Source organism: Odontesthes bonariensis, chromosome 4, assembly GCF_027942865.1.
Source record: "Odontesthes bonariensis isolate fOdoBon6 chromosome 4, fOdoBon6.hap1, whole genome shotgun sequence".
NCBI classification, from domain to species: Eukaryota; Metazoa; Chordata; class Actinopteri; order Atheriniformes; family Atherinopsidae; genus Odontesthes; species Odontesthes bonariensis.
Genome location: NC_134509.1, coordinates 14,385,463 through 14,400,266, shown reverse-complemented (window position 1 = coordinate 14,400,266; position 14,804 = coordinate 14,385,463). Strand labels below are relative to the sequence as shown.

Here is a 14,804-nt window from a genome sequence, read left to right as displayed (position 1 = left end):
TTCTACAAATCTTGAGATTACATTTGTGACGGTTTCACAAATCTCCATGAGGCTATATTTGATTGCCACACATCTAAATCCAGGTGTAAACAAATGAGTGCATTATGCATTGAAAGAAACAAACTATCCTACTTTATTTTGTTACAAATAAAACTTTTTCACACTTCATAGGGCTATTAGGATTTTGTTAAAACAAGTATATGAAAAATAAATGCCTCATATCAATCAATAAGCCTGTGATTCAAGAAATTTCTGAAACTAGTCGTATCATCATGCCACAAGTAATACCAAAACATGTTGAGACAAGTCATGTTTATATGCTGTATTGTCTAAAATTATCACAAGTATAGCTAAGCAGTACATTTGTTTCACTCTGTAGTCACAGCTTCCCTTAAAGCTGTGGCAAAATAGGCCTTATCGAAGTCAGAGGTGGTGACAGGGTGTTGCAGTGCAGTGAGGTTGTGATCAAACATTAGCTAATGCTATGCAGCCCTCTGGTATGTCTGGAATTCCATTACTGGCTGCTTTACCTGTTTTAATCCCATTACCAACCTGTCATTGTGCCAGTTTAGCCATCAACATTTGTTGCCCCTGTCCTGCAGTGTCTGTTGGGAGACTTTGTTTATGCCAGAGCTCCAGGTAAACCCACCAGGAAGAGCTATATCTCCTCCTTTCTTGTGCCCAGGAGAGGCAGCAGGAAAGGAGAGTGGCGCGGTTTGAAAACGCCTGTGGGGAGGAAGAGGACAGACTGAGCCCAGCTGCTGGCTCATTCAACCTCCCATGTCTTCCTCCCACTTTCTCCCTTCGGCTTTCTACTTTTTCATGTGTGGTGCAAAACAAATGTGCATGAGGGTATTCACAATCACACATGTGTACACACACAAACATACATACTCTGTCTCACCCTTTTTCTGCGTCGTTCCTCTCTTTGACAGGCAAACAAAGACCCGCTATTTCTGACAGGGGTGACCTTCCCTTCAGAGTATCCTGCTAGCCCAGAGACGCTAGTCAAGCTAACTGTGTATGATGCAAAGGACAAGAGCCAGGAATCTGTGAGTAAACAGTTGTTGTTTTACTTTCCTTTTTTGCGCTGTATATTTAAGTGTTAAAAATCCACTGAGTGAGAAAGACGGTTATGTAGATGTGTTCATAGCTGGCAGTGAAGCAGTCTTTCTTTTTGTTTTTCCCAATTGCTGTTTTTTTTTGTTGTTTTTTTAACTCTACAGGGGTTGATAATGAAACCATGTGATCTACAGTAGGCTACTTCAAAATCTCATTATGTTTAAAGTTATCCTAGTAATTCAGAGGTCAAACATGTTGTGCTCTGGACTGAGCACTGTCCTAGTAATCATTCATTTAAGTGAGTCTCAGCCCCCAAAATTCTGCCTGTAGCTTTGAAGGAGAAGGTTATGCAGGCGGTGATGAGCATCTGAGCACTCCAGCTCCTCCCTTGGGAAAACCAGCTGGCACATCCATGGGAACTAGGAGGAGAGCCAGAAATGGAGTCCTGAATGGGCCGGAGCCTCTGATTTTACCATTTAAAACAGACTTTATAAGCATCTCTTCATTGTGGGTAGCCTATATGTTTATATATATATATTTTATCTTAATCAAGTAGCTGATTCAACCCAGCATGCCGAGATCTTAATTTGGCATAACTTACTATGAATTATGCATCAGCTTTATGATGACTTAGGACTCTATTATAGCAGCACTTAGTATCTGAAAACACGAAGGCTTCTGATTTTGTGCTGGCACAAAGCCAACAGTAGCACAGACACAGTCTGTACTTGCATCTGTCCTTCTTTGTGTTTGGCTGTTAAGTGCGTTACTTTGGTTACTTGAAACAAATCTACTTGCACCAATGTCATGTGTTCCCACTTATGGAGACAACTTCAAATTTCCTGCCCTGGGAACCAGTCGCCAACTTTTTAATGCATGATGAGTTTTGTGTCCTCGAGTTGCCCATTTTTCACATCTACACATTTAAGTGCACATCTAAGTGCAAATTTAATGTGATTTTAATAATGAATAGAGGCCAAGATGTCAGGTCTTGTTATGCACATGTCATACAGTGTGAGCACTGTCTCCTAATTTACTGCTTTAGTTTTCATATACAACAACATACAAACTAGAAAAATAAGCAGATAAGCTTCTGTGTTCTCTCAACTCCAGAATAGTACTCTAATCCCTGTGTGGGTGGGTGGGTGTGTGTGTGTGTACGGTGCGTAATGTAAAATAATTTGGAGTACATGAAGCAGTAGTAAGATTCATCCTGAGCTCCACTGCATTTCTTGTTCCTCATTTTTCAAAACACTGTTTCCTTGGAATAATTGAAATGATATTTTCCCTTGTGAAAATGGAATTATGGAGAGCCATACATTCACACAGTCAACATCCAGACTGTTGCCATTTCTACAACATATACTGCACTGGCTTTTGTGTATGTATGCAAATATAATCATATATGACTTCCAGCTTTTATATTCATTCATATATTCAGTTCATAAAAAACAAAGACCAGTGCCAGGGGAGTCATTTACGGGGGGGGGGGGGGGGGGGGGGGTCATGCTCCATTATGTCCAAAACCTTTTTTGTTTTATAATATGTACACATTTTGATATTCATATGAGAGCATTATAGCATCATATTTTTTACCTGTAGCTTGAATCACAGTCGTCGTGTTTAGTCTGAACTAAATAAATAGAAATATCAGAAAAAGTTGTGCTGTTTTGAGGGCTTGTGCCTGCACTACCTTTGACCTTCCCACCCCTTAAATCAAAAATTCTGCTGCCAGTGTAATGAATAGGCTGTAAAGATTCAAAACCTTTCACTGCTCTGTAAGTAATGTAGTTGTAGCCTACCAGCACAGGTACAGACTTCTTTAACAGTATTCTTTGAAAGAGATTCATGTCATTATAACAAGTGATTCATAATCCCATACAATTATGCATTTTCTTGCAGTTTGAGAAAATGAACTTGGGAGAAACACCCTGTGCTCATTCTTGTGCTGTCATTTTAAAAATAGAGAGAGAAAAAAAAAAAGCTCTATTCTTACATGAATCTCACATTGCAAATGGAAATTTTTTTTTTAAAATAAGTTTAATTTTAATTTCATCATGTGGTACTTACAAAAATGCAGGTAAATGCAGTGGCTTGAGTGCCTGTCTGAATAGTTTGCTCATTTGAATTTAGCCTTGAAACACAATCCCTGATGAAATATGCTTGAAATGGCATTCGATAGGTGTGTGCTGAATATTCATGTTGAACAACACCCAAGTGAGCCCAGGACTGTATAAACTCCACATTCATTTCCCACCTCCTTCCTCTGAGCATCTCTTTTGTTGTTTTGTTTGCTGCCACCAGGGATTTCATAAACACTTGGCCTGGCAAGCTGATGTCTGGGTATAAAGATCCAGCTGTTGCCAATTCTTACCACTGAAATTCCAGCCTGCTTTGTTAAAAAAACAGGCAGGTTTTGAGTTGGTGTTATCCAGGGCAAGTTTTGTGTCCGGGCACTGAATAGTAAATTTGATAGAATTAACTATATCAGACTTGGTTCTTTCCCGTGTCTGTCTTTCATGTGTCCTTCACTTCTTGTTTGTGAGTTACATTTCTGAATAGTGCCTGTCAGTCTGTGGAGAATATTGCTGACACAGAACACAACATTTCACTCAAGCTTAGCCTTCAGAGTTCATGCTCAAGGATGAACCATCAGCCTTCTAGGATAGGTCCTTTTGGGCATACTTTCATACTCTACCACTCATCTACTCATTCTCTGCTGTGTTTTTAAAAAAAGACAAAACTTTGAATGATGTGCTGTCTTACAACATCCTGCAAACCTATAAGGTACTAGTTACAAAAACAAACTGTCTTGTGTAGTGCCCCTGCAACAGAGGATCAGCCTTTCTTCTTTTTTTCTGGCACCAAGGATCATCTCTTGTGGTTGTTGTTTTTATAATTTTCATCTTTGCTCCTGTGGGCACAGTGTGCATGTCTGGGTCTCATTAGAGACTCTTTAAGTGACACAGGCATGACCCACAACATGAGCTGGCACAATGCATCAGCCCCCAGTGGCTTTAAATGGCAGATTGGAAATCACTCAGTCAAGACTTAGTCATTTAAAGTTGCCTTTTTTTCTCGCTGTAAGGAGTGCGCATGAGAGCTATTTGCTGTGTTTGTGTCTGTGTGTTTCACAAATAAGCTGTCAAAAGTTTTACATATCACTTTCAGCTTTGGGAAGCAGATGTTGTGCCACGAGCAGACTTACTGCAGTGGAAAGCAGAATGGCACATATGGTAGAAACTAACTATATATCATTATATCTACCATAAGAGGCATGAAAGAAAAAGGGTTGGAGAGAATTTTGAGGAGGAAGAAGCTGATAGTATGAGGTTTATAGATGACTGCTTAAACACTTGCAGAGTACTGCAGGATTTCATAGTAGGATGATTTCCTTTTGCCTCCAGCTTCCCATTTAGATTTTCTAAAATGACACTGGCTGCATGCTCATGAATATTTGAGAACGTAGACAGGCCTGAAAGACTGATAAGTGAGGGACCGGAGGTGCGAGAGGGAGTCCGACCCGGTTAGATGTCTCTCAGGTGTAAGAGATCCCACCCTCAAGCCATACTGTCAAATGTTGACAGGCCAGTCTCACTTTGTCAGTGACGTCTTAACTGCAACTCCACTTTAAATGGCTCCCAAGGGCAGTAACTCCATGTTGAGCTTGCAATCTGAGCAGTGACTAAAGAAATATCCTTTTTGACACAAAATAATTATATTTTACTGAGATCTCCTTATTTAAGGCAATTTTATCACACACTTAGCTAAATATTTAAGCAGAAAGAGTGAAGATCATTCAAGTAAGACTAATGAGCTGCATTTGTGTCTAACATTGTTTAAATGAGAGATGAGAACAAAAAAAAACAACCGTTGCAGTAACGGTGCAACACACAGAATTCATTTACACATGGATGAACTTAACTGATTTTTCTTTCCCCATTAACTTGCAACCGTAAAACACTTTTTACCTTTTCTGGAGCTTGGAGTGTAAGATGAAGAACAATTTAGGGCTCTTGGGCTGAATCTCAGTATGCATGCACTCATTATCTTCAAAGTTCATGAAAAAATCTGAGCAAGGCTCATCTAAGAGATGTGCTGCAGAATTTAGAGAGCCTTGAGTTAAAAGCAAATAAGATGTTTTTTGTGTGATGGATGGATCATATTTGTACTCATTTACTTCTGTGAGGAGCCTCAAAGACAGACTGCTAATGACAGACATGTGGTCTGTTGCCAGTGCGAACCTTTTAATGAGTGTTACAGTGGTATAAAAAGATAGGACAGCTGCCTCTGGAAGAGATTTTCCCTCTGATCAGAGTCTCATTTATCCTGCCTTTTCTCTCTTCACTCTGAAATTAATTCAGTTTGCACTCCTTTAACTGACCTTGGTGAAACATTTTGATTTGTTTCTGCTGTGAGCTCCTCCCCTAAGAAAATTTGTTGGGCTATGCTCTGAAAGAATGACACGCACCTCTCGATCGACCACTAGAGGAGAGTGCTGTATCCGCAAATGCAGGACCTCCTTTGGTAGGTCAGCCTTCTCGTCTGTAGCTATGACCCAGTGGAACTCGTTACCAACAGACATCTTAACATGCACTGGCCTAAAAGAATTTGCAAAACGGACCAAAAAATGGCTCTCAAGAAATCAAACCTGTACACATGTATGAGGAGTGAGTGAGTGAGTGGCTGGACCAAAGAGAATGAAAGAGTGAGTGGCTGGACCAAAGAGAGTGAAAGAGTGAGTGGCTGGACCAAAGAGAGTGAAAGAGTGAGTGGCTGGACCAAAGAGAGTGAAAGATTGAGTGGCTGGACCAAAGAGAATGAAAGAGTGAGTGGCTGGACCAAAGAGAGTGAAAGAGTGAGTGGCTGGACCAAAGAGAGAGAAAGAGTGAGTGGCTGGACCAAAGAGAGAGAAAGAGTGAGTGGCTGGACCAAAGAGAATGAAAGAGTGAGTGGCTGGACCAAAGAGAGTGAAAGAGTGAGTGACTGGACCAAAGAGAATGAAAGAGTGAGTGGCTGGACCAAAGAGAGTGAAAGAGTGAGTGACTGGACCAAAGAGAGTAAATGTTGTGTGTAAATGAGAGATGTTTTTAATTTTCATTGATTTTATTCATGCTGAACAACTTTTATTGTGTATTAAATTAAACTATAGTGATTTATATGTGAAAATGTATGATGAAATGGTCATGTGCTCATGTACCTTTTAGAACCAGTTCTGTTACACCAACCTGCCCAGGGACTACAGGTGGAAACTAGCATTTCCTGCTATAACCTGGTACAAAGCATCTTTCCTCATGGTCAATGTTTATTGTACACGGTCCCTGTTCAAATAAAAACATACCATACCATACCATACCATACCATAGTGTGACGAACAAAACTGTAGTAAACAGGAAAATGGAATATGCCTGACCATTTCCGTAAAGCAGAAATAAAATATATTCAATCACATGATACACAAGCAGTTTTTTCAGTCTTTTTTTCAACTTTGAAATGGTTGTTTCTTCCCCTTGCCATCACAAGAGCTCTGATAAACACACACACACACACACACACACACACACTGCCTGCACTTTAAGCACAACCCAAGGTATCATTGATTCTGAGGGCAATGGAGGAAGAACCGATCAAAGCTCCATCTCAAACTGCTTGTCTGTTTGCCTCACACAAACACACACAGAGAAAATTGAATAGAGGTTGTACTAGAGGATGCCCAAAGCATGGAAAGAATGAGGCATTGTTGGATTCTGTTCAATGGCCCATCTGCTTGAACTGTATTTTCCATTTCAAATGTGAATTTCTTTACATTCGCCTGGTGGTGAAAACACTTTTCGACATTCATATATATAAATTTTTTTATATGATGAGTGGGTTCTCCAAGAATCAATCAGACATGTTTTGGATAAACGGTCTGTAAGAAATGTTTTTCAACACATTTGAGAAAACATACATTTGTGTGTTTCTTGGTGCTATATATACTTCTGTTCTGTTGTAGGCAAGTGTTTGCATTTTCAAGCTGAAAATTTAACAGTTTTCAAATGTGTACTTGGAGCAAAAGGAAAGTACTGACGGGGAGGTAATTACAGTCCTGTGCAACAGGAGAGTGAGAAATGTGAGTATTTCTTTTACGGATAGAAGGAGAAGTAGGCACACTCCCAGCAAAGTTAGTTTCTGTTAACTGCGTAAAATCCATTGTCATTTGTGCGAGGGTTTTGCAGCTGAAATGTCAGTAACAATGAGATTATCCTGCATCACACAAGTAAACAACCAAATTATAGAATTTATACAAGTTAGGACATTTCTACGAAGCTAAATATTAGAAATAAAGCTGTAATTGAAATATAAATGTTTTTAGCTGCTTTTTTTTATAAAAATGAGTTTTTAGCTGCTGTTAAAATATGCACCAGTTTGTCTTTGGCCAGCCTGTTTTTCAGTTCTGATGTGAAAATTTGCTTTACTAGCTTAAACTTAAATGCTTCTTCAGTTTTTATGTTAATTCATTTTGTCCAGCCCCTCTGACTTTGATATGTGAGTTCTTTATTACTTGAACTGGGCCAAACATAGTTCACAAAACACTGCTTAGACGAGTCAAGTAACATCAAACATTCACCACTAAAACACTGATGTGTTACGTGGATAATACTGCAGCAAGAGCCATGCCACAATGCTTGTATCACCAGTTGTAGTCACATTTTATAAAGTTAATTCTTATTGTCTGCTGATACATATCTGTTACCCTTTTACTATTCTGTTTGAGCAAAGAGTTTGGCTTAACGGCATGGTTAATGCAGCTTTTTTTTCTTATTGTGAAATCAATCCGTGGTTCGTCACATATTTTGAATCTTAACCTTTAAGAGAGAGAGAGTGTTGAGCTAAAAATAAAGTTTAGATTTAGTTGTCTGAGTTTTTGGCAAACTCTAACACCACATTTACCAGAACCCATCATTAGAATCATTTGATGGATGTTATTCTGCAATGTTTTTTGTTTGTTTGTTTCTAAATCCAACATAAATTCAAACACTAAAATTCAGAACACTTAGAGAACCAAACCTTGATTATTTGTCTCTTTCCAGTGACTTCATGTTGTCTGTTATTCTACCCCTCGCAAATTGTGTCATTCTGCCACCTGATTTGTGGATGGTCTGACTGGCAGATATTAGCTACATCTCAGGAGGCAGTTTGAACAGCCACTATTGCGTGGCGAATTGTCACTCCAATTATAAGCTGCTGAACTATGGAGAATCCCAGCCTCGGTTAATCTTGTCCTGTCAATAATCGTGACGTGTAAAAGACGGTGAGTTGACATATTTTTGGCATAGCCACTTGGTTTTAGCTGGATAAGTGTCACTGTGGTGGGAATTTTCTGTAAGTGCAAGAGTTTACTGCCAGAAAAAGAGAGGGGGAGAGAAATGAGAGCAGACAGCGAAACAGTGAGAGAAAGAGCTTGAGGGAACAGACACAAACACACACACGCACACACAAACGCACTTTTACGAGAACCAATCTCAGAGATATCCAAGAAAGGTCTTGGTAGTGATTGGGTGGACAGCTCAGCAGTGATAACCTACGAAAGTAACGGTTCTCAGATAAGGACTTGTCTGATGGCCACTTTTCTTCCATCATCATTATTGTGGCAATGTCAGCCAATGTCATAAGTTCTGAAAAGTACCGCTGTTCAAGACTGCAATACAAATTTTGTTGAATGCAGAGATTCTTTTTCCTTGCCTGCTTTTTTTCTGTTATTCTTGCTGTGCAGAAACTGCATATCCCTTCCATTCTCCGCTATTTTGTATGGAGGTGCACCTCTGTCATAGATGGTTGCAAGTAGTGTTGTCTCAGTGCACCAATACTCAACAGTTTGTAAAGATATTCAAAAGTATCACATTCAATAGCATAACAGTCCTAAAACTGTAAAGCTGCTTCCATGCACTATGAAGAAACTCAACCTGAAAAGTCTGTGAAGGTTGGTGCAGAGTGTGGAAGTAACAGCATGGAAGCTATCTAAAGAGCTTCAGACTGACGTAATCTGGAACGTGGTTTCAGCGGTCCAAGACTGCACACATGACCTAGTTAGGCTACATATGCAAAGGTCACGGAAGACACCACCACTTAAAGAAAGGCACAAACATGCGAGGACATTTAAATAGGTGAGAGAGTGGCAGAAATTTCTAGCAGACAGTTGCTGACAGAAGACTAGATAGATAAAGTAAAGATTGAGGGGTTTTCATTATAGCCAAATATTAGTGAAGGGGACTAATAACTGTGAGTAGCATAGATTGAAGATTTGTAATTTTTGGTTATTTTACCTTCTGAAAGTCTTTTGTTGTTGTTGTCCCATCACGTTTCATGAAATATGATAATGTTTTTAATGTGATGGTTTGATTACACAAAATTGGTTCTTTTCATGCATTTGTTTACAAGGATATTAAAACTTCTGCATTCATAATTCAGGGGTACCATTTATTCTGTCCTGGACTAGCAGTTTTATTGTTTTGTTTTTTGTCACTCAAATCAGCTCAAATCAGTTGTGTCTGCTTATAGTAACACACTTTCACATGAGAAAGCTCCCCAGCACAACCCTAGTATATCAGCTGCACTTATATAACACTTTACCTCAGTGCACAGAGCACCTTTCAACTGGCCTTTCATTTACCCACAGTGATGTTGATAAAAACCCACAGCTGGGAATAGCGTGGGGTGGACCACCAGTTGAGTGATTTATGGACACCCTGCTTTACTTCATGTGCCACAGCAGCATGTGTCAAATCTGTTAGAAACCCTAAGAAGCTCTTCGAGTTGGGGTGAAAAGATTTTCCCATGAGCAGGATATCTGTGAAAATAAGACGGGACAGAGGCGTTGCTCTTTAAATGTTGTTCAGATGTATTCTGTTGAGTTCAGGTTCAGGGACCTTCCTTCAGACTAAAGTCATGTCTGCATTTAAGGTGCAGTGTGAGCAGCATGTAAGTAGAGCAGCTTCCAAAGCTTTGGGACTTGTTTTTCAATTTTTTAACTTTGTCTACACAGGAGGCCTTGAACTGAGTTGTAGGTCATACCCCTTTGGGAAGTGCTCAGAGCTTAATTTGGAATCACGGTTGATACCCAACTTAACTGCAGAAAAAACAGATATTAATGTAAAATGTTTTGAGTGTGAGATTTGCAGGTGTATAGCACAAGTATTCGCACTTGTGTAGATGGATCGTGAGAAGTGTATCTCTTCCTTCAAATGAAATACAGCTGTTAACACCATCTGTGTGAACACAGCATGGCAGTGTAGTAAAGGCGACAAACTTTTTTGCAGTAATTCCACAAATAAAGTGATTGAGAGGTACCTTCACCTCACAGAAATATTCAAAAACCTGAAACCTGTTGAGAAAAAGGTAGAATTTAGAGACAAAGCACAAACCTGGAGTGCTAGGGGTGCCTCAATATTAGTCTTACATAAAGCCAGTTCCAACTGATATTGACTTATGCTGATTTATGTCCATTTAGTTTTACTTTCCATGGTGGACAGCAGCGAGTTCATTTTTATAGATTCCAGTGAACTTAAAGTAGCCTTTCAAACCTGGGAAGTACCTTACCTCACAACCCAGTCTCACAGAAAAACGTGTTATAGCTACGTTGGTCCACAAAGGAAAACGTGGAATTGTCACAATTTGGCCCCCAAAATTGTGACAATTCCACGTTTTATTCGGCCTATTCATTTACATTTCTTCGCAACCAGGTCACGTGACTATCAAGTTTCCCTGAGCTAAAAAAGGAAAATGGCCGACTGTCAACCTTTTTTCTGTGAAAAACATAACATTTTAAGAAAGCATCTGCATTTGTATGGATTTCGATGGCATTTCTAGCGAGAACTATGCATCATATTTTCAGAATCTTCGTTCAGAGAATGTAGACGATCTTTCGTTTATTAGTTTCGCCGAAGATTTTGGTATATCCTTGAAAAAACGTAAGAATGTCACGTTTTCTACCGTTGTTAAGGTGGTTGCTATGGACGCTGCTATCTCAACGTCACCGACCTGCGCCAACATTCCCCGTAATTTCTGTTAAAAAAAATAAATAAAAAATGTGTATATATATAAAGATATAGCCACATAACAATAGTGACCTTATCATAGAAATGGTTGATAAAACATTATCAACCATTTCTATCAGTGGGCCATTATTTAAGTGAGCCAGTAGAGAGAGAAGGCCTGTTATCAGGCATGGGCTTTTTTTTTGTTTTTCAACTTTATTGACCAAACGTTTATCTCTCATAATATATTCATCATAAATATATTATACGCACATATAATCTGTCTTTATGCGACTATAAATAACCCTTGCAAACCGGAAGTACTACGAGTACCGTGTTGATTTTGTATGATATTACATGGTGCGGCTCTAAAAGTATCTGAAGTAAATTTATTAAATTTTTTTTAGTATTGATCATCGAGATCAAGTGTAATTACTAATTCGGCTGCACTAGATATTTGATATATTCAATATATATATGTTTTTAAAACCCTACTTTGCAAACTGGGAAGAACTACAAATATGGCACTAATTTGGATCAGATACATAGCACATCACTGGGAATTGTAGTTTATTTTAAAAACGGGCGTATTTCTTATAATTTGGAGTAGTAAATACTAAATTGAGAGTACAAGGAGAGATTTAAAGGGGTGGAAAACACATTTATGTCATCAGATTTTAAATATGCAATTGTGAAATTGGTGAAAATGATTTTTTACCATATTTGATAGCGCCCCCACTTGGTGGTCATATCCATATGGGTATTGAGAATGAGGAGTCACGTGACTCCGGTCGGCCGGTCGGCCGGTCGGCCATGTTGGCAGGAGACGCTATTGGTTGCCAGGGGCAACATATACATATACATGCAAAATAAAGATAAAGCCTGAGAGGGTAACGCTGCTCATGGTATCACAAAAGGGCTGAGGGGGTACACATTAACACATTAGCCACATTAGGGGGTAGTTAACATTAATTTTCGAAGAGGCAACAGTTTGCAAATTGAGCATTTTCGAAGAGGCAACAGTTTGCAAATTGAGCATTTTCGAAGAGGCAACAGTTCGCTAGTTAGCTAGGCAGCAACGTCAGGTGCACTTCAGGGTTTGCAACAACATAAGGTAACTTCGTAGCTTTAAGAGACAACAACATAAAGAGATTTTTAGAGAATGTACCCGAGTGAAAATGCAGAGAACACACTCTCATCGACAGAGGGGTGCAATCGAAAGTGAGGTCCTTTCTTCTTATTGCAGCCAACCAAGCAATCCGGCGTCTCCTCGTCAGGTCAGACGCCTGCTCTCCCTGATGCTGCATCCATTTAGGAAACCTAAAAAAATGTATTTCGTTGTTCCTATGTTTCCCAAACGTATTATGTGAGGTACTGGAACAGTTCTTCACACAGCAGTGATTTCCAGGCATGTTCTTGCAATTCCGCACTGTTTAAACTTACTGATTTAAAAACACGCGTACACTGTAAACGAACGGAGAGAATGGCGTTTTCACGCTAGCATCCTGCCAACATGGCGGATAGGGGCGGGGCTCTGTACTATCCCGACAACTCCTCATTCTCAATAGTCACATAGCTGAAATCAAGAGCTCTCTATAACAGTTGGTTCCATATCTGTAGCCTCTTCTGTTAATGATTAACAAGCCTTCTAAATTGCACTGAGGTCAACGTTCAGAGGTCAATATTTCAAGGCAGGACTGATTTATAATCTTCACACTGACATATGTTACTCACCAGGTTAAGGTCTTTTCAAAAATGTCTTTCATTTTGTCCTACAACAAAGTTTAATTTTCACCTCTGTTTGTCGTCAGCCTCTTTCAGGTGTGGTTTCTAAGACCATTTGATTGTCCAGACTGGATGAAATCAGTCTGGATTTTTTTTTAAATTTTTGGTCAGAAAGAACCTTCAAGGTATTGATGATTTTCCTAATCTTGTTCATAATTTTGGATTTGGGCTACTGTAGACTTTATTTTACTGATAGGTGGGTGACAATGGGCCCCTGGGCATGTTTGTCAACATCCCATACCCCCACGGCAGGGCACTCACTTCACAAAAATGATAAATAATAACAATAAAGATCATTCTTCAACAGGTAGCCCTCTCAGCACCTAAATTATCCTACCCTGCCCCGCCATACATCTTCTGTAAAGACAGACATATGTGTGTGTGTATATTATTTGTCCTCTATATTCATTAGAATAATTCTGTCAGAACCACTCTCGTCAAAATGAGACGAGAACAGAGAAGAATTTCAGAAGCTTATTCTGAATGCATACAATTTATGTTTGGCGGTATGGCTCTGTTCGGAGGAAGTTCCCGACTTTTCCATGAGCTCCATGGAAGCCAAGACAGGGAACAGCAGCATCCTCAGGTGGAGTGCCTTCCATTTGCTGTAAAGGCAACAAACCCCCTAGAACAGAGCAAGCAACAATGAACAACAGTATGACATTGTTTGGCAATGAGAAGTCGGTGGAGCAGGGGAGGTGGTGGGTGCAAGCAGAGAGCAAAAAAAAAGCAGTGACAGCAAACCAAGTTTAAATGAAGTGCCCCAAATGCCAGCATCCAATGGCGAGCATCAGCTGATTACCCATTGAGCGCAGCTGGCCATAAGGGTTGGGTCGGCGTCAGCCAACAGGCAAAGGGTGCGTTGACTACGTGGTCTGCCAGAACTAACGCGATGCTCCATTACTACTACTCTTTCATCACTATGTTTATCAGCCCAACTTCTTCCATCAAATCAGATACATATATAACCAAATAGACATATGTGTGTTTATGTGGGCATACATACATACATAAATAGGAGTCATGTTTTTTGGTAAGTAGCTCTTTAACCAGCTTGGAGTGGTTGCCAGGTTCGCTAGTACCTGCGTTTTTTACGCATTATGTGACCAGTCCGCGTCTATTGGGTCAACAGCCACACTGCTACAATAGCGACCAGGCAAGCTAAGCATAAAAGACAAGATCTGGCAACCTGATAAAAAAAAAATTAAAAAAACGCAGCAGGACTGATGTGTGCTGATAACGTCTATTGAATAGACTGATAACAGTCAAATAGGGTGCATAGATATACTTATATTATTATTTATGATCAAAAAATTATCTTTTGCTTGTTGTGAATACATATTCCAAAAAATGTAAAATGAACAGAGTAAAGCATAAATACATTCATTTGTAACTACACACAATTAAATTAGACATTTTTAAATCCAGGTTAAAAACATTTCTGTTCTCATGTGTATATGCATGAAATCTGCACGATATCTTTTAACTTATCTAGGCTGTTGCTTGTTTTTAAATTCATTTAAATTATTTTATTTGTTTCTCTTTATATTCTTTTATGTATTTTAATGCTTTTTCCACTCCCTGCTGCAATGCTTTTATTTCATGTAAAGCACTTTGAATTGTTTGTACATGAAATGTGCTATATAAATAAATTTGATTTGATTTGATTTGATAAATTGTTGTTCCTTCACGTCAGCCTAAATTCCTTTCTGCATTGTCCTGACATGCGCCACGCAGATATAGTGTGGCTATATCTAAAAAAAAAACCACAAAAAAATAAATATTTATTATATTTATTATATTTATTATATTTATTATATTATATTATATTTATTTTTTTAAACAAAAAGTACGGGGAATGTCGGCGCAGGTCGGTGACGTTGAGATAGCAGCGTCCATAGCAACCACCTTAACAACGGTAGAAAACGTGACATTCTTACG

At 39.2% G+C, this 14,804-nt stretch overlaps 1 protein-coding gene across 3 annotated transcripts in view; it reads left to right on the top strand.

Moving 5' to 3' along the window:
* Positions 1–14,804, top strand: part of inpp4b (inositol polyphosphate-4-phosphatase type II B) — a 162,780-nt gene that overhangs the window by 30,759 nt on the left and 117,217 nt on the right. For all 3 annotated transcript variants that reach the window (XM_075463122.1, XM_075463121.1, XM_075463123.1), the window contains one exon: positions 936–1,052. In XM_075463122.1, the coding sequence (XP_075319237.1) occupies positions 936–1,052 (117 nt within the window). The remainder of the gene's footprint in view (positions 1–935; positions 1,053–14,804) is intronic.